The sequence below is a fragment of the Microcebus murinus genome, chromosome 3 (genome assembly GCF_040939455.1).
Source record: "Microcebus murinus isolate Inina chromosome 3, M.murinus_Inina_mat1.0, whole genome shotgun sequence".
NCBI classification, from domain to species: Eukaryota; Metazoa; Chordata; class Mammalia; order Primates; family Cheirogaleidae; genus Microcebus; species Microcebus murinus.
Genome location: NC_134106.1, coordinates 61,986,455 through 62,004,518, shown reverse-complemented (window position 1 = coordinate 62,004,518; position 18,064 = coordinate 61,986,455). Strand labels below are relative to the sequence as shown.

Sequence of the window (18,064 nt, the reverse complement as noted above, 5' to 3'; positions counted from 1 at the left end):
TTCTAACTTCTTTTTTCTGTTAATAGCAGTACCACTATCGTCTAGTCACCCAGGCTTGAAACCTCAGTCATTTTCAGCCATCTCCTGCTTTACACCCACTTCATCACTAAGCCACATCAATTTTTCTCTCATAACTTAAGTCGTAACTGACCTTTCCTTCCTGTTCCTACTGCTTGTTCTCATCAAGACTTCTTCAGTAAACTCCTAACTAGCTTGCCTAGCCCAATCTCTTCCTCTTCTAATTTACCCTACACATTGGCACCAGATTAATCTTGAAGCATTCCCCTGTCACGTTTTTCCGTGTGCAATACTCAGTGACTTACTAAGCCTTGCCTGTTCTATCCCTACAGTACCTATTGCATTTATCTTCAATGCCTTTAGTGTTTTCCTTCCCAATCCATTTTACATATTGCCAACAGCTTTAAAATATTTTGTAGCTTGCTGTTATTTACCCATAAAATCCATATTCCTTAGCCTAATATTCAAGGTCCAGCTTTGTCTCCCTTTATTCCACTTCATGTACCATGTACTCCAACCAAATTAATACACAAACTTTAAATGTCCCCACCTTTGAACTTTGCTGATGTCGCCTCTCTCATCTCCATGTGTTCAAATCCTACCCTGTCCTGAAATTCCAAGCTCAAATGGTGCTTTTTCACTGAGACCTTTCCAATTTTCTCTACTTATCATTTGACTTTTATGTGCTCTTTTTCTCTTTAGAGAAAAGTGTATTTCAAGCAGGTTTGTAAATATATGATCCTATGCTTTGGGGTTAAAGTCTAAGATATAGGCCAGGCATGGTAGCTTATGCTTATAATCTCAGTACTTTGGAAGGCCAAGGCAGTAGGATTACTTGAGGTCAGGAGTTCAAGACCAGCCTGAGCAACAGAGCGAGACCCCATCTCTACAAATAATAGAAAAATTAGCTGGGTGTAGTGGCACACACCTGTAGCCCCAGCTATTCAGGAGGCTACAGCAGGCAGATTTCTTGAGCCCAGGAGATTGAAGCTACAGTCAGCTATCATGATGCCACTGCACTCTAACCCAGACAACACAGCAATATCCAGTCTCAAAAAAAAAAAAGTTTAAGATATAAATTTGATTATCCAAACTTCAGAATGATGTGGTTTTTTCCTGATATTTCTACCACTTCCCAACTTTACTATCCAATTCCTCAGCCTTAGTCAAATTTAGTCCAGAGTAGAAATTGTCCCTTTGTTAGCCTCTCCTTTTTTGTTTTTACTTTATTTTTTAAATAAAATTCTTTATCTTTTCTTTTTTTTTTTTCTTTTTATCGGAGAACAGCTCATGCATGTTAGCTCTCTTTTTGGGAGAGTCGAGGCAAGACAGTTTTCTAATATGTGGTTGTAAAATATAATTTGTATTGTCCAGGAAAAGCCTGGGCTTTGGAATCAGATGACCCCAGGTCCCTGACAGCATCAGTATATCCTATGTAAACTTAGGCAATATAACATAATCCATAAACTGTGTAAACTTAGGCAATATTACATAATCCCTCACAGTGTCGGTGTATTCATCTATTTGTAACCCTAACAAATCTAGTGGTCCCCATGTAGTTTAGTCTGTATACAAATGACTTATAAAGAAGGACTATCTAGAGGCCCAGAAGTAATTTTCTTTTTTAAAGAAACCGAGTTTCACTATCTTGCCCAGGATGGACCTGAACTCCTGAGCACAAGTGATCCTCCCACCTCAAGCTCCCAAGTAGCTGGGACTACAGACACACACCACCACCCCTGGCTAATTTTTGAATTAATCTGTGCTTTCAAAGAACACCTATGAGGATCTAGTTCATAACCCACAATGATATTTCTCAAATTTTCTTCCTCTACTCAGTTATCTCTAACCTCAAGCTATTCCTAGAACTTTTCACACAAAAAAAAACCCTAAAATTCTCTTTGTATCTCTAGTCCCTGTTCCTCTCTCAATCTTCTTCCTCCCTTTCTCAGGCATATGTTATAAACTGACTTAACCTCTCTGATGTAGTTCCCCTCCCTCTCAGGTCCTGTCTCTTTCTACCTATTTATAATACCCAGAAATAAAGTTTATAAGCCTTCTCCTTTCATGAGTAGAAGTAGAGAAAGAAGGAAAGAAAGGAGAAGGTGCATGACAGATGCATATTAGTAATTCTTGTTCCTGTCACTTGTAAAATAGAGACAACAAAGTATATCTCATATGGTTTTTAAGATGATTGAATAATATTGCATGTGTAAAGTACCTACCACATCTGGCATATGATTTGCACAAAATGGTTAGTAGTTCTACAGTTTCCATTTGTTTCAATTTTTTGTAGATTCTAACTCTCTGGAGAGATTCTCCATATTTTCATCTATTTTCTTGAACATACTCATCAAAGGTATTTTAAAGTTCTTATCAGCTAACCTCAATACCTGGATCACCTGTGGATTTGTTTCTATTGTCTCTTTTTTCTCTTAGTTTTCAGACACATGGTGTTGTCTTTTAGCACATCAGGTAGCATTTTAGTAAAAGATGCATATTGTGCATAAATAAATTGTAGAGGCTCCAGTTGGTGTTAGATTTCTCTAGAGAGGGCTCACACTTCCCTGCCCTGGGCAGACAGAGTGGCAACTGATCATTCTATTCCACTCAGGAACTGTGTTGAGTCAAGGCTGGGCTACAGTCCTGCTAAGGCTCAATCTACCCATGGTTTGTTCCTGGCCCTCCAGAGTTTTCCACTGAAAGCCTGGTTTATTATGTACATCCCGTTCCTTGGAAGGTCCCACCTCTAATCACTGTCTCCCAAATCTGCTAAAACACTCTACTCTTTTTAGAGGCGTTGTCCTTAACTGTTTTTCCCTCTTGCCCCAAGCAGCTCTGGTATTTGGTAAATGTGCTAAGGGGAAAACTGGATTGAATCCCACCCTCCCCACCACCAAGTCTCCCTCAAAATATCTTCTGGTTTCTCTGTTCCTCTGCAAGTGCCTTAGCAGTGGAAATCCTGGACTCAAGCTCCTTCCCCACAACCAACACCATGCCCTCCAACCTAGAATCATGTGCCTTCAGGGTCAGAGCAGCTGCAGTAATTCCCTTGTACCTCTGGATTCTTCCCTCTCCAGAGACTTAGCTACCTCTAGTTCTCATTGCCTCAGCAACTCCTCACTGACTTCAAACAAGTGATTTCTATATATTATCCAGCTTTTCTGATTGTTCTAGGCAGGAGAACCAGTCTTCCAGTGGCCACTCCAACCCACCCAGGTGCAAGAGTAGATGTTTATTTATTCCCCCTTTGCTACCGGGACTTATAGTACATTTTCTAATTTACCCTCATCCAGTTGGCTGGCTCCACCATGTTTTCATTTTCAGGTTCCTGGATTTCCTTACAAGTGTAGGTATAGCTTAGTTTATTCACTGCTGTCTCTTCATCTGCCCCTTCTTTTGGAGCAATTCTTCTGAACAAAGTTCACATACCATAATTAAATTGTAGTGATTAGTGCCAACCCACCAGGCCTCATCAACTATAAATGTTGTGTAACTTTTCAAATTACATTTTACACGTACTCTAAATGTTAGCCAACTGCAGCCTTAAGTATTATTTCATTCCCTGATTTTTCACTTGAAAGTTGTATCTTTCAGTCTTTTTCATAGATTATTTTGTTTAATTTGGGTATTTTACTTCCTTTTCCCCAGAAGATGATCACTTCAGCAGAAAGGCATATGTTGTCCACCATTCCTATGAATGTCACTGTTAGATTAATCTAGATCATAAGAGAGCTATGTGTTTTGGCAACATTCTTTGGTGCTTTTATAGAGCTATATCTGAGAATTATTCAGTTATTTTTAATTTAACAAATTTGAATAAATATTAACAATCGAATATATTTTTAATTTTAAAAATTTAATACTTCATGTTACTTACCATGAAGATAAGTTCTCAACATTTCTCAATACTTCACAACTATTAATTTATTTTATTCCCATAACCATCCTATGAGGTAAGAATTATTTTCTTTATTTTACAGATGAGGAAACTGAGACCCAGAGAGTAAATGGTAGAGTCAGGATTGAACCCAGAAAGGCTGGCTTCAGTGCCCAAACTCTAAACCTCTGTACAGCCACATGAAATTGATTATCATATTGATTCAGAAGTACATATTTACAGTAGCAAGGATCCACAAGACAGCTTATTCCACACTTTATATCAGGAAAAGCTGTAGGGCTCCCTCCTTGCAAAACTGGGTGGTTTGTATTATATTTTTGTGAGCTTATCTAATCCTGGTTCTGTTACTGCCCTACCCTTATTTTTCCTTTGCCCAGTCCCCTTATTTATTTTTTATTATTTATTTTATCTTTTTATGCTGTTGCATTTTTCTAAACTGGCATTACTGTGGAATGTGGTAGGAAATAAACAAATAAATAAAATTAATATTTTCCAAGTCTTTATGAGATGAATCTATCCATCACCAGGAAAATAGCATTTCAATTACCAAATCCTGCTGTGTAGTCCCAGTTATGTAGCTAGTGACTCACTTTCTACATCTTCATTTCTCTTACAAAGTCATGTCTGTGTGAACTAGAAAAAGAAATTAAAATACCACCTAGGTCTTTCAGTTTCCTACTTAAAATGTCAGAGTCTCTGGAGACACATTCCAGAGCTTTACGGGCAATGTCTGCCCTAATTGGCCACAGAAGTGAGAGGATTTGAGCCAGGATATGTCCAGCAGGAGTCTGAGTACACAGGCAATGAGTTGGCTGGGCTGTAACTGGGCGGGGAAGCGGAAAGTCCTTGGTTATACAGGCGAAGAGTCAAGACCAAGAATCTAAGCTGAGAATGGGGTGACGGCAGGTCAGGAGCCATTAAAAAAAAAGAAGAAGAAGAAGAAGAGAATGAGGTTAGAGTGTAGAGTCTGCAAGGGAGACAGACAGATGCTAGGACAGCAGGCCAGCATGGGTCAGTGGGCTTCCTGTGACCCAGCCTTGTCTAGTTCTCTTGTTTCATCTTTCACCATGCCCCTTTCATGCTCCACTCCAGCCACGCTAATAAATTACTAAATGTTCCCCAGATATGCTAAACCATTTCATACCTCCACCCCTCTTTTCACACTGCTCTCTTCCCTCTGTCCACCTGACAAATATCTACTCTATTTTTCCCGATTCTGCTTAAATACCTTCACTATGAAGCCTTCCCTGCTTCCACCACAGCCTGCCTCCATTCATCTTTTTTGCCTTCCCCACATGTGTACCTGTTGCCACATGTATCTTGACCTTCATAGTATTGATAAGCAGTATGACTTTGCACCATAGCTCTCTGGTGTGAGATATGTCACATTACTATATTTTTCTAAATCAAATTTAGCAAATATTAATTTCCAAGTGCCAGGATGTTGATACACTCACTATCTTTATGGGTGCCTCTCCCTCTGTAGTCATACCCAGAATCTTAGGGTCATACCCAGAATCCCAGGGGCCTAGCACAGTCCATAAAATGTGGGAAATGGCCTTCTGGTCTTTAACACACCTCCAGGACAATGTTTTTTTTGTTTGTTTTTTAACGTATTATGGGGGTACAAGTATTAAGGTTACATATATTGCCCATGCCCCCACTCCCCCCTCGAGTAAGAGCTTCAAGCGTGTCCATCCCCCAAACATTGCACCTCTTACCTCCAGGACAATGTTGAATAGAAGTGGCAAGAGCAGCTGGGTGCAGTGGTTCATGCCTGTAATCCTAGCCCTCTGGGAGGCTGAGGTGGGAGGATTGCTTGAGCTCAGGAGTTTGAGACCAGCCTGAGCAAGAGCGAAACCCCATCTCTACTAAAAATAGAAAGAAAAAAAAATAGCCAGGCAACTAAAAAGAGAAAAAATTAGCTGGGCATTGTGGCATGTCCCTGTAGTCCCAGCTACTCAGGAGGCTGAGGCAGGAGGATTGGTTGAGCCCAGAAGTTTGAGGTTGCAGTGAGCTAGGCTGATATGGCACTCTGGCCCAGGCAACAGAGCAAGACTCTGTCTCAAAAAAAAAGAAGAAGTGGCAAGAGCAGACATCTTTGTCTTGTTCCTGATCTTAGGGTCAAAGCATCTAGTCTTTTACCACTACATATGAGGCTAGCTGTGGGTTTTTTATAGAGGCTTTTATCAGGTTGAGGAAGTTCCATTCTATTCCTAGTTTGTTGAGTGTTTTTATTATGAAAGGGTAAGCAGGTGTGAATTTGTTCCTCCACACTGAGTTACAAGAAATGTCACATTGCCATAGTTTTAGCCCCTTGTGTCTTGCAACATTGGCAAGACAGTCCATGCTCAGTCAAGTCTTAGAAGGGTGACCAACCATATCAGTTTGCCCAGAACTGAGGGGTTTCCTGGGACACAGGACTTTCAGTGCTAAAAATAGGCAAACCAGAACAGTTGGCCATCCTGAGTCTTAGACAAACATTAGTTTACAAACCTTCTCCTTACTATATTATAAACTCCAAGAGGACAAGGAACATATCTAATGATTTTCTATGTATCCACATCTAGTGCTTAGAACATAATAGACACTCAGTAAAATTTTTAATAAACAAATTCACAAACTAGTGCATGAATGAATCAGTATAAAACTAGAAGGTAAATAATAATAATAATAACCCAAATCCTGAGCCCTGTCACAAAAGTTACCTAAGCCAACTGAAATGGAGTGCCCTGCAACTTCCTAGTTATCCCTTCCTGGCATAAAGAGGCCATGTCCTCAGAGCAGGGCAGATTCCCCCCATGCACACATACACCATGATTTCAATATCATTTATTTCCAATTTGATGGGTTTGGTAAGCATCAGGCAGACTTTCCATCACATTTTGGATTTGTTCTTCAGGAAGACAGCACACCTCCAGATATGAGCAAAATGTTAAGAAAGCATGAACTTCTGAAGGTACCTATAAAGCTCTTGGCACAGTTCCTGATCAGCATTCTATTAAAGTTTGTGATTATAATTATGATTATGATTAATTTTCCATGCCCAAATCACCTGCCCCTCCCTGAAAACTTTCTAGTGAGGATACACCATGCCCTGAGAATTATCAGTCAAGTCCACCCCACAAAGAGGTCACCAACCACAGGGAGAGTGTACAACTTTTTCTTGGAGATTTTAACAGGTTTTCAGCCCCTAGCTGGTGCCTACCAGACGTCCTCCGAGTTGCATGCTGTACAGAATGATGATACTGCTCTACAGTGTTCAGAGCACCCCCCTACCCCACTCCAGCACATTCCCTCTGAGGTATAACTCTAATGCTACAGCAGGTATTTTCTGCCTCACTATTGTCACTTTCTACTTATCTTCCACCAGACAGATATTCCTCTTCCCCCTTAAGATCTTTTTCCCTTATTGCCTTTCTTCTTATATTATTTTCTTCCAACTTTTCATATAAGTTAGAGTGTGTAGAACTAGTGTGTTTTCTTTCTTCTTATGTAGCAGGGAACTGTTACACTTTGCACCAGATGTAACTGATGATCACCCCTAGCAAGAGGACAAGTTTTACAGATGGTTGTAACAGTTCTGACTCCATATTTCTTGGAGTTCTGTGGTTTTCCTTGAAAAACCACCACAGAAAATTGCCTCATTTCCATGCCTCATTTAAAAAGGGTGCACCTACAAAATATGCTTAGAAATCAGCTTATCCCTTCTTACCCAAATGCTAACCTCTGTCATCTCCATGGCAAATGGCAAAGTGCTACCATCTGTTCTCTGTACCCTTCATCCACAGAGTCTCTGCCCCTAGAATTCTGACCCTGTTTTTTGTCCTGTGACTGGCTGAATTAATCTCCAGGGCCCTGTCCCCTACCGGCCTCCTTGTTGTACCACAGCTTTCCTCTTCCTGCTCTCTCCTCCTCCTTTCACTGTGCAGGCTGCTTCACCACATTCCTAACCCTCTCTGGGCATTCCAGTGATATTCCCCAGTCAGTCCATTCTAACTGCAGTCATTAGCAACACAACCAGACTTTATCACCCTCAAAATAAGACCTGAATTTCTATAACACCCCATACAAGTCTCAGTTCACCCCAAACAAGACTCTGTTTTTAAGAATTATAATTCTTGGCCGGGCACGGTGCCTCACACCTATAATCCTAGCACTCTGGGAGGCCAAGGCGGGTGGATTACTCAAGGTCAAGAGTTCGAAATCAGCCTGAGCAAGAGTGAGACCCCATCTCTACTATAAATAGAAAGAAATTAATTGGCCAACTAATATATATACAAAAAATTAGCCAGGCATGGTGGCACATGCCTGTAGTCCCAGCTACTCGAGAGGCTGAGGCAGACGGATTGCTTGAGTCCAAGAGTTTGAGGTTGGCTAGGCTAGTCCTAGTTGGACTAGGCTAGTCTAAGAGTTTGAGTGAGCTAGGCTGACGCCACGGCACTCACTGTAGCCTGGGCAACAAAGCCAGACTCTGTCAAGAAAGAAAGAAAGAGAGAAAGAGAGAGAGAGAGAGAGAGGGAGAGAGGGAGGGAGGGAGAGAGGGAGGGAGGGAGGGAGGGAGGGAGGAAGGAAGGAAGGAAGGAAGGAAGGAAGGAAGGAAGGAAGGAAGGAAGGAAGGAAGGAAGGAAGGAAAGAGAGAAAGAGAGAAAAGAGAGAGAAAGAGAGAGAAAGAAAGAAAGAAGAAAGAAAGAAAGAAAGAAAAGAGAAAGAGAGAGAAAGAAAGAAAGAAAGAAGAGAGAGAGAAAGAAAGAAAGAGAGAGAGAGAAAGAGTGAGAAAGAAAGAAGAAAGAAAGAAAAGAGAGAGAAAGAAAGAAGAGAGAGAGAAAGAAAGAAAGGAAGGAAGGAAGGAAGGAAGGAAGGAAGGAAGGAAGGAAGGAAGGAAGGAAGGAAAGAAGGAAGAATTATAATTCTTTTTTTTTTTTTTTTTTTTTTGAGACAGAGTCTCACTTTGTTGTCCAGGCTAGAGTGAGTGCCGTGGTGTCAGCCTAGCTCACAGCAACCTCAAACTCCTGGGCTCGAGCGATTCTTCTGCCTCAGCCTCCCGAGTAGCTGGGACTACAGGCATGCACCACCATGCCCGGCTAATTTTTTCTATATATATCAGTTGACCAATTAATTCCTTTCTATTTATAGTAGAGACAGGGTCTCACTCTTGCTCAGGCTGGTTTTGAACTCCTGACCTTGAGCAATCTGCCCGCCTCGGCCTCCCAGAGAGCTAGGATTACAGGCGTGAGCCACCGCGCCTGGCCTTATAATTCTTTTTTTAATCTATTTTTTTTCTTTTTATCATTTACATTGTGGTTTTAAGAATTCTTAAAGTCCACATTTACCATTGACTGTGGTAGCCCCCTCTGGGCTGAATGCCTACTTCAACTTACAGGGCCTTTCTCAACTTGTTTCTCCATTGCTAACCCTTTTGTGTACTCCCCCTGGCACATTCCCAACCAGGGAGGAAGAGTAGTAGTACCCTGTGGTACTAGTGATTCCGCAGGAAGCCCGTCCCTCCCAGGGCCAAAACACCCCCAGAAGAACTCAGGGAAGCCCCAGTTGGGATTGATCCTCAAAACATGCCAAGACTGAAGATGAACCAGTATTTATGTGTGTCCTTGTTTCAGAAAAGAGAATGGCTGCTGCTGGCCAAAGGGGAACTCTCGAGCCCAGGATACAGCCAGAGAATCCCTGCCAGCACCTTCTACGTGATCATGCCATCACCCTCCCTCACACTGCTGGTGAAGGCAGTGGCCACACGGGAACTGATACTGCCCAACTCCTTCCCCCTGCTACCTGAGGACCCACCTGATGACAGCCTTAAGATTGTGGAGGCAAGTGGAGGCTAGATGTCATGGGACAGATAGTGGAGAGAAGAGAATGGAATTCGAAAAAGGGATGAGGGAGAGGAGGGAGCCCATAAGGTAATGGATGGGGTAGCAGAGGAGGAGTGTGGTAAGAAGGTAAGAGAAGAAAGCAAGGTGAGGAAATGAGGCTGAAGGAAGGAAGCAAAAGCTTAGATTGAGGCAGCAGGTTAAGAAATGAAGTAGAGGCTGGGTGCAGTGGCTCATACCTGTAATCCTAACACTCTGGGAGGCCTAGGTGGGCGGATCACTCAAAGTCAGGAGTTCGAGACCAGCCTGAGCAAAAGGGAGACCCCGTCTCTACTAAAAATAGAAAGAAATTAGCCGGACAACTAAAAACATATAGAAAAAAATTAGCCGGGCATGGTGGCACACGCCTGTAGTCCCAGCTACTCAGGAGGCTGAGGCAGGAGGATTGCTTGAGCCCAGGATTTTGAGGTTGCTGTGAGCTAGGCTGACGCCACGGCACTCTAGCCGAGGCAACAGAGCAAGACGCTGTCTCAGAAAAAAAAAAAAAAAAGAAGAAGAAGAAAAGAAATGAAGTAGAAAGGAAACTAGCTTGAGGGAAATGAGGTTTGAGAAGAGAGAACTAGAAGACAAAAAGGTCATTGAGGCTGGGTGCCATGGCTCACACCTATAATCCCAGCACTTTGGGAGGCCAAGGCAAGAGGATGGCTTGAGGCCAGGAGTTTAAAATAAACCTGAGCAACAGAGTGAGACTCTCTCTCTAAAAAAAAAAAAAAAGAAAGAAAGAAAAAAAAAATTAGCTGGGTATGGTGGCGTTCTCCTATAGTCCCAGCTACTCTTAGAGGCCAAGGCAGGAGGATCCCTTGAGCCCAGGAGGTCAAAGTTACAGTGAGTTCTGATCGCATCACTGCTCTCCAGCCTGGGCCACAGAGCAAGACCCTGTCTCTAAAAAACAAAAATTTTTAAATAAAAAAAAAAAAAAAGGTCATTGGTATAAGTGAATGACTGGGAATTGGAGCTATCCCAGGGAAGCGTAAGACACACACACCCCTGAAATCTGATTAAAGCTAGCTGTAAAGGAGAAGGGAAAGTGTCACAGAAGGGAAGCCTCATGGCAGGCAAGGCTGGCTGGAGGCAGGGGAGGAAGCTGCAGTCCAGGAGTCCAGCTTCAGGCGATGCACTGATTCTCATTTGGCTGGCTCTGGTTTTGTCTTTGCACTGGCTAGCTCTCCTGCCCCCACCTCCATCCCCACTGCCACCCTGGAGAGGAAACTCTGAGGTTAGAAAAGGGAGAGCAGCACATTAGCAAGAGAAGGGAAAGGAGAAGACACAAAGGATGGCAAAAGAGAAGAAAGGAGGAGGGAGTAAAAGATGACAAAGAAATAGGAACCTTTGTATGGGTTTTCCTGTCTTGGTGTGTTTATTTTTATGTCCCTGAGTGTGTGTGTGCTTGAGTCTCTAGATTGGTGACAGTGTGTGTAGGTACATCTGTGCACACCTGTGTGATGGCATGTTCTTATGGGTCTAATTTCTGCACTATATGTGTGCATGTATGTATACCTATGTTTGTGTGCATCTGTTTGTTGAGAAGACACAGAAGAGGCAGGCAATGTGAGCACCCAGAATAGGATGGGCTTCAAAATGAGACTCAAATGCAAAGAAGCAAACAGTTCTGAAAGCCATTTTCTCCTCCTCTTCCTCCTCCTCCTCCAACAGCTCTGAAGGTGGCCCCTCCCCTGTTATTGGATCTGCATTCTCTATTTCCTCTGCTAGTCTCCCCAGGCTGAGGGTGGGAGGGGTGGCTTCTGGACCGGGAGAACTGGAACCACATCACTGCTGGCTCACTGGCTTGTGTGCAGTGAGGACAAGGCCTGGGATTGTACTCTCTCGGCTTGGCAGCTGCAGGGACACAGTGAGAGGTGGGCACGAGTGGCCGTGGCTCACTTAGCGTCTCACTTTGGGGCCAGTGGTTTCTGGCACAGGATGTTGTGGCTGGGAAAACCTGACTGCTCAGGAATGCTGTGCTCTGGTGTCTCTCCCTTTACACTCAGCTCAGCTCACCTCGAAGGCAGAGAACTCCGTGTACTCACCTTGCAGACTGTGAGCACCGGCACCCAGCAGTGTAACCCTCCCTCAGCACTCACACTTGATCCCTTGTAACCCTCACAGTGCTCCAGCCCCTCTCAGAACCCTGGCCTGCCACACTCCTTGGGTGGGAGTGTTCAGTGTTCCTAATCACGTGGGGTTGCTCCTACTTCTACCCTTGCCTGAGGCTTACCTCTTATCTTGCAAGCACTAGGACCTCAGCCAGAACACCCAGTGGGACAGCATCGATTTCACAGCATTCCTGACAGCCCTGGGGCTTCACACCTCCTCCAGCCTCTCAGGATCAAGGGTCTCTGCCTGACATCTTGTGTTCTATGACCTCAAGTTCCCTGGGTGAGGCCCTTCCTGTCTTTTCCTCAGAGTATCCTGGACAGCTTGGAGCTGGAGCCCACCTACAACCCCTTGCAGGTTTGGAGCCACCTGTACTCACACCTGAGCAGCACCTTGGTCAAGCCTCAGGGGCGGCTCCACCCAAGCTGGGAGAGCAGGGCCCCGAGAAAGGTACAGCTCCCTTTCTCCCCTGCCCTTCCTTCCATCCCTTCAGCCCAGAGTCCGAGAGAGCCCTCCTGCCCCATTCCAAACACCGCCCCCATCCCAGGGAGTAGCCCTCCTCTAGGACCAGAGAACCAGGCCAACAGGGAGAAGACACAAAGGAAGTCAGAACCCTTACTGGGTAGGGAGGCTGGTCTGCTTGGGCATTTACATAGGTAAATGTTTAGGTGTTTTAATTATAGTGTTTATGATAACCTCATTAGTCACTTAACAGACTATTGTCCCACTAAGCAAACTGACTACACAGGAACTACAACCACAGCCCTCTCTTTGAAAGAAAAAGCTAAAGAGAAGGTGGGAAAAGAGATGCCCAAGGGAAAGGAAATTAACATTCATAAAGCACCAGTCATTTGCCAGGTTACATAAGTGCTTTCACATATATTTTTCTCATTTAATCCACACAGCATCCCTGCAAGGTAAGTGTTATGCTAATTTTACAGATGAGGAAAAGGAGGCTGACCAAGTTAGTAGCTTAAAGACAGAGCTCCAGTGACAAGGGTAGAAGAGAGAAGAATAATTGAGGGTGGAGAAGTATTTTTATGAGATCCATATTCTATAATATTTGGACTTCCTTTTTGCCCTTATTAATTTTTTTCCTAGTTCCTCAATAACAGAGCCTTTAGAAAAACTCCTATTTCGTCTTAGCTAAAATTACAGGAAAAGAATGTTTCCAAACTACAGTCAATCTAGAAGAGAGAGCAGAGCCCACCACAAGTTAGTTGACGGGCAAGCTGACAGAGAAGGGACCCTGGCAAGAAGATGTGCCCTATAGAGGCTGGACCCCAGGGGACTAACATGATCACCACCCTGGGCCTTGAGGCTGTCACTCCATGGATGGGACTACGAATGAGTTAGGATAAGAAGCCCCACAGGGAACAGCATTAGGAGCTCAGGAATTCTGGTCTTCAGAAAAAGCTCTGGTTGCTCTCTTTGCAGGCTGGGCAGTTGCAGACCAACCGAGTTCGAGCCACAGTGGCCCCCTTGCCTATGATTCCTGCCCCAGGAAGAGCCCCCAAGATGCCAGCAGCCAGCAAACCTTCCTCAGAAGCCTTCTTCATGCCTTCCGAGCAGGAGGAGTATCTCTCAGGGCCCTAAGTTGCCGCTCCAGCACCCAGCTGCCCCGCTTAATCGCATCCATGCTAAGACTCACACAATGGCTATCTGTGGGCAGACCTGCCTTCTATCCACCTGAGCCTCTGTGAGCTCAGACTGCCCTGCCAGGAAACAAGGCCTTTCCCTCCTCTGTTCTGAGTGCTGCCACGGCCTCACTCCTCAAGCCAGAAGTGACACACCCAAGCCTGTCCCTTCTCTGGCAGGACTCTCATTTTCTTTTGGATCATTTGATACTGTTAACACAGATCAAGATTAAACACCCAGCAGGCCTCCATCATTGTTAGGAGCATTGCCATGCCCAGAATTTCTTTTTTGTTGTTGTTGTTGTCCCCGTCCTAATCCTGAGACCGTGTAAGCAGGTGGACAAGGTCAGGTCACCCTTGGGAAAGTGGGCCTCAGAAACAAGCATAAGGTTTTCAGAGCTCATGAAAAACAAGTAGGATTGAAATCCAAGCCTCACTCCAGAGCTGGTGCCCTTCCCAAGGCACCCACCATACCACGGTTCCCTTCAGCCTCCAAACAGACAAGTGCTAGGTGATTGGGACCTACAAGCAAAGTGTGTGTGCTGGGGTCCATGGATGGTGTGAAAAAGACCTACTCCTTTCCTATTCCCCTCTCCCCACATGTGCCCACCTTCCTGTTGCTCTACTCACAGAATAGCTACCATTTTAAAAAATGCTTACTCTGTGCTTCAAATTACACTAAGTACCTGAGAAATTTATCTCATTTCAAACAAACAACCCTGTGAGGTGAAGCCCATTACTATTTTTCCTGTTTTGCAGAGGCGCAGCAGGGGAAACTGAGGGTTGCAGATGTTCTACAACTCATCCAGGGTCACAGAGCTAGAGGCCAGCCCAGGTCAGCCCGACTTGACCACCCACATGCTCCACTCCCCTCCCTGAGGCCCCTTGCTCTTTCTGAAGCTCCCCGCACATTCCTGGTTCTCCTCTTGATCCCCTCCACACCCACCCAGCCACTGTGTCCCCTCCTTGTCTATTCACACACATAGACCTCATAAACCCAAGCTGACTTTAATGAGAATTTAAAAATTTGTAATATATCTCTGGCAAAGAACAATGCAAGGGTAAGGACCTTGGCACAGTCCAGCATCTCCCTACAGCTTCCATACAGGCCCCTGAAACTGTGTCCATTCTGACCAAGTACCCTTTTCTGTAGACCTGGTCCAGCAACTGTCCCTTCCTTTGGAAAGTAGGGAAGGGATGGCTTTGGGGTGCTGACCCTCCCCAGAGCCCATCCCTCAGCCCTGCCATCTCTTCCACTTCTAGGACTTCCTGGGATTGATCATCCTTACCTTGACTCCCGTAATCCTTCTGGTCACACTAGCCCATCCCACCCCCTGGTTCCAACAGGGTTCTTTGATCCCTGGAGCCACCTCCCCATGGTCCTCTATCAGCAACCCCAGCCCTGCCTTTCTTCTCAGGTGGAGCCTCCTGACTTGACCCCAGCCCTGTCAGTTCCTACTCCAGAGAGCCCACAGTCCCAGCTCCCTGACGTTCCACTCTTCTGGACCTGGCTGTACAGGACAGTGTCTGAGCTGTGGCCTTTCCTGCCACTGCCAGTTGTAGTACCAGGTTGAGAGATGGCCAGGCCCTGGGGCTTGGGAGCTGGGATGGGCTTTGTGCTCCGAGAGGGTGGCACGGCATAGTCATCAGTGGCAGGGTTGTAGGGGAGCTCATAGCCCTCCTCCTTCACCCGAGCCTGGCACCACCACGCATCCTTGGGTTCCTGAGGTAGATCATAAAGGCTCCGGGAAGGGGCTGAAGCCAGGCCCTCAGGTTCATCATAGATGGGGTCCTCTTTGGGGTCTGTCAGCTTGGCCTTCAGCAACTGCTGCTGCACATGCTCATACAAGTCCCAATAGACAGGTTTCTTCAACTGTACCCCCTCCCCTGCCCAAGCAGGGGTGCTGTCCAAGGGGTCTGAGTATAGAGAGTCCTGGGGAGGGCCTGGAGCAATGCGCAGGGAGTCTAAGGGCTCAGCATATAGTGCTGGGGAGTTTCCCAGGAGCTCCTGGGGGCCAGGAGGAGAAGCCAACTTCCCCTCTGCCACCTCCCCTTCATGGGCTTCAGCTCTAAGAACGTCGTGTCCCTGTCCAGCTTTTCCCTCAGCCTTCTGCCGGTGGATGGCAGTCTCAACTGCCTGAAAGATGTCATTTCCCTGTGCCGTCTGGAAGGTGAAGGTTCCAGGGCCCGAGGGGCAGCGTCGGCCGGCCTCAAAAGAGAACATGACCTAAGGAGGGTGTGGAGGGAAACATGTTACCAGGAGCCATCAGAGGACATGGTCACAGGGCCTGAACTATTAGGGTATCTACAAAGAAGAGACTGCCTGGGGATGGAGGTGGGGTCACAGGGTAGGCATGGAAGGGGGATCCAAAGGTCAGAGCTTCCCCCCACTGTCCTCCCCTAACCCTCCCACAGCTACCCAACCCAGTAAGCCTTCCCTGACAGCCCCTGCACCTTATCCCGGCCATAGCGACGCAACAGAGTGTAGGGCCAGGACAGGAGCGGCTCCAGTATCTGACTCTGGGCCCCCACGGTCAGGAGGGTCAGCCTCTCAGCCTCTACCCTCAGCACATAGGAGCCATGCAGGCCACAGCGCTCAGCGGCCTCAGTCCTCTGCACGGTTACCCAGAATTGGGATCCTGAAAGGAATACACAATTAGATGGACAACTGACTGGGGCCAGCGGTAGGGACAGAGAAGTCTCAGGAGCAGAGTATTCAAGCACTTCCTTGGAAGCCAGATCTCAAGGGCTTCCGACTTCCCCACGGTACCCACCCGCTTCCCAAGGGCACTCCTTCCCACTCCATCCCTGCTCGGGCTTCTCAGGCTTCTACCTTCCCAGGTGGGGCTGTACAAGGAGTTCTCCAGCATCTCCAGGGCAGAAAGTTTAGGTGAGTTTTCCGAAGGCGTCAGAGCCCAGCTGCCTTTCTGTAGTAAAAAAGAGCATTGAGGACTCTATAATTCCCTCAATGCGGCTCCCGGGGGTCTGAGCCAGGCCTGTTTCTCTGCCTCTGTAACTGCCCCCACTGCACCTCAGCCCCTCGCTGGCAGCCCTGACCCCTCACCGGAAAGGCGTTTTGGCACAGCGTCTGCACCCAGGCAGCGCTGGACGGCGCGTCGGCAGCTAGCAGGTGCGAGCGCTGCGCAGTGTCCAGACGGAAGGCAGTGGCACCAGGCTCAGGGGGGCTCTCCACGGACACGGGGGCCACGCTCACACATTCGGCCAGACGAATCACCTTGCAGTCCAGGCGACGCGAACCCCCTCGGCCACCTCCAGAGCTCAACCCCTTATGGTCAAAGAACTCGAGCCGCGCAACGCCGTGCGGACTGGCGGGGTACAGTACAGCCCAGGTCTTCCTCCACCTCTAGGGAGAGAGCGACAGACGCTGGAGAGGGAGCGGGCGTGCGCGGGCGGCCCGGGCCCGGACGGGGAAGGAGAAGTGGCTCGGGCCATTTGGGATCCGGGGCTTTCCAAAGGGGAGCGAAGTTTCCCAAGGATGATGCTGCTCGGTTTCCCCAAGACCAAGGAGGGCATACCCTGAGACTGCAGGCGCTTCTCCGGAGTGTGCTGAGCAACTTCGCGGGAACCTCGCCCGGCTCTCCAACTCCCGGAGCCACGCTCCAACCTGCTGCCGGCCCCCTCCCTCTTTCTGGGCTCTTTCACCCACCACTGGCCCTGATGGGGTGCAGTATCCCCTGCCCCCCACTACCTTGGTCCCGAAGCGCTGACTCTGCAGAAAGAGCGGCCCTTCCATCACAGCGCCGTCCATGGCCCCCGGAGGTTCCTTCCGCGCTTCCTGGCCCAGAGGGCGAGAGGCGGGCCTGGGGGCGGGGCCTGGCCGCCCCAGGCGTTTCTGCCCCTCCCCCGGCCCCGGGGGGCCGCTAGGGTGGGGCGGGGTGAGGGAAAGGAGCAAGAAGAAGGGGTAGAGGTCACCAGATAAGCGGACGGTGCACCACCTCCAGGCCCCTACCCACAGCCCGGGGGGCGCACAAGTGGCTCTACAGGAAGAAGGTTTTCAGTGTCAGATAGAGGGCCCTGGCGGCTGGGCTAGGAGGCTACGTGTGATGTCATATGCCCAAAGTGACATCAGAGCGAAGGCCGTGACATCACCCCGAAAGTGTCCGCACGCACCCTGGGACACCAGAGAGACCAAGTGGGCCTTCAGGGCTTCAGCTCCCCAGGCCGGTCCCGCCCCCAGCCCCGCCCGAGTTGGGCTGTTTACTCTGTCCGCGAGCCGGGGACCTGAAGGAAGGGCTGGGGGCTGGAAGCCTTCCCGCCACCACAGGGGCCGCCGCCCGGGCAGCTCCACTGCCCGGTGGCCGCTTGCAAGTCGGCTCCCCGACCGCAGCTGCCGGGCCTCCAACCCGCGGGAAAAGAAAGCTTCATTGAGCAGCGCAGGATGGTCCGGGGAGGGGGGAGGGGGCGCGGCAGCGGCCAGCTCCACAGGCGAGGGGAGGACCAGGAGGACGAGAGGAGGGAGCTGGCCGGGGAGGAATGGAGGGAGAAGGCGGAATGTGGGAGGGCTCTAG

At 47.6% G+C, this 18,064-nt stretch overlaps 2 protein-coding genes across 5 annotated transcripts in view; one reads left to right on the top strand and one right to left on the bottom strand.

The window, feature by feature from the left end:
- Positions 1-13,808, top strand: part of M1AP (meiosis 1 associated protein) — an 80,749-nt gene extending 66,941 nt beyond the window's left edge. Inside the window, exons 8-10 of the mRNA XM_012788595.2 lie at positions 9,538-9,744; positions 12,208-12,348; positions 13,336-13,808. Coding sequence (XP_012644049.2) covers positions 9,538-9,744; positions 12,208-12,348; positions 13,336-13,494 — 507 coding nt within the window. The 3' untranslated portion in view covers positions 13,495-13,808. The remainder of the gene's footprint in view (positions 1-9,537; positions 9,745-12,207; positions 12,349-13,335) is intronic.
- A 719-nt stretch (positions 13,809-14,527) lies between these two features.
- Positions 14,528-17,910, bottom strand: DOK1 (docking protein 1). 4 transcript variants are annotated; one of them, XM_012788596.3, is made up of 5 exons: positions 17,245-17,394; positions 16,600-16,899; positions 16,369-16,462; positions 15,990-16,174; positions 14,528-15,762 (listed from the first exon to the last, which is right to left on the bottom strand). In XM_012788596.3, the coding sequence occupies exons 1-5, from the start codon at positions 17,302-17,304 to the stop codon at positions 14,950-14,952; spliced, it is 1,452 nt and encodes a 483-aa protein (XP_012644050.1). In that variant the 5' UTR covers positions 17,305-17,394; the 3' UTR covers positions 14,528-14,949. The 4 variants fall into 4 exon arrangements, with proteins under 4 accessions (XP_012644050.1, XP_075857029.1, XP_075857030.1 ...); XM_020286221.2 differs by lacking the exon at positions 15,990-16,174 and having other exon boundaries at positions 15,609-15,762; positions 17,245-17,910; XM_076000914.1 differs by lacking the exons at positions 15,990-16,174; positions 16,369-16,462; positions 16,600-16,899 and having other exon boundaries at positions 17,245-17,377.
- Between the last annotated feature and the right edge of the window lie 154 nt (positions 17,911-18,064).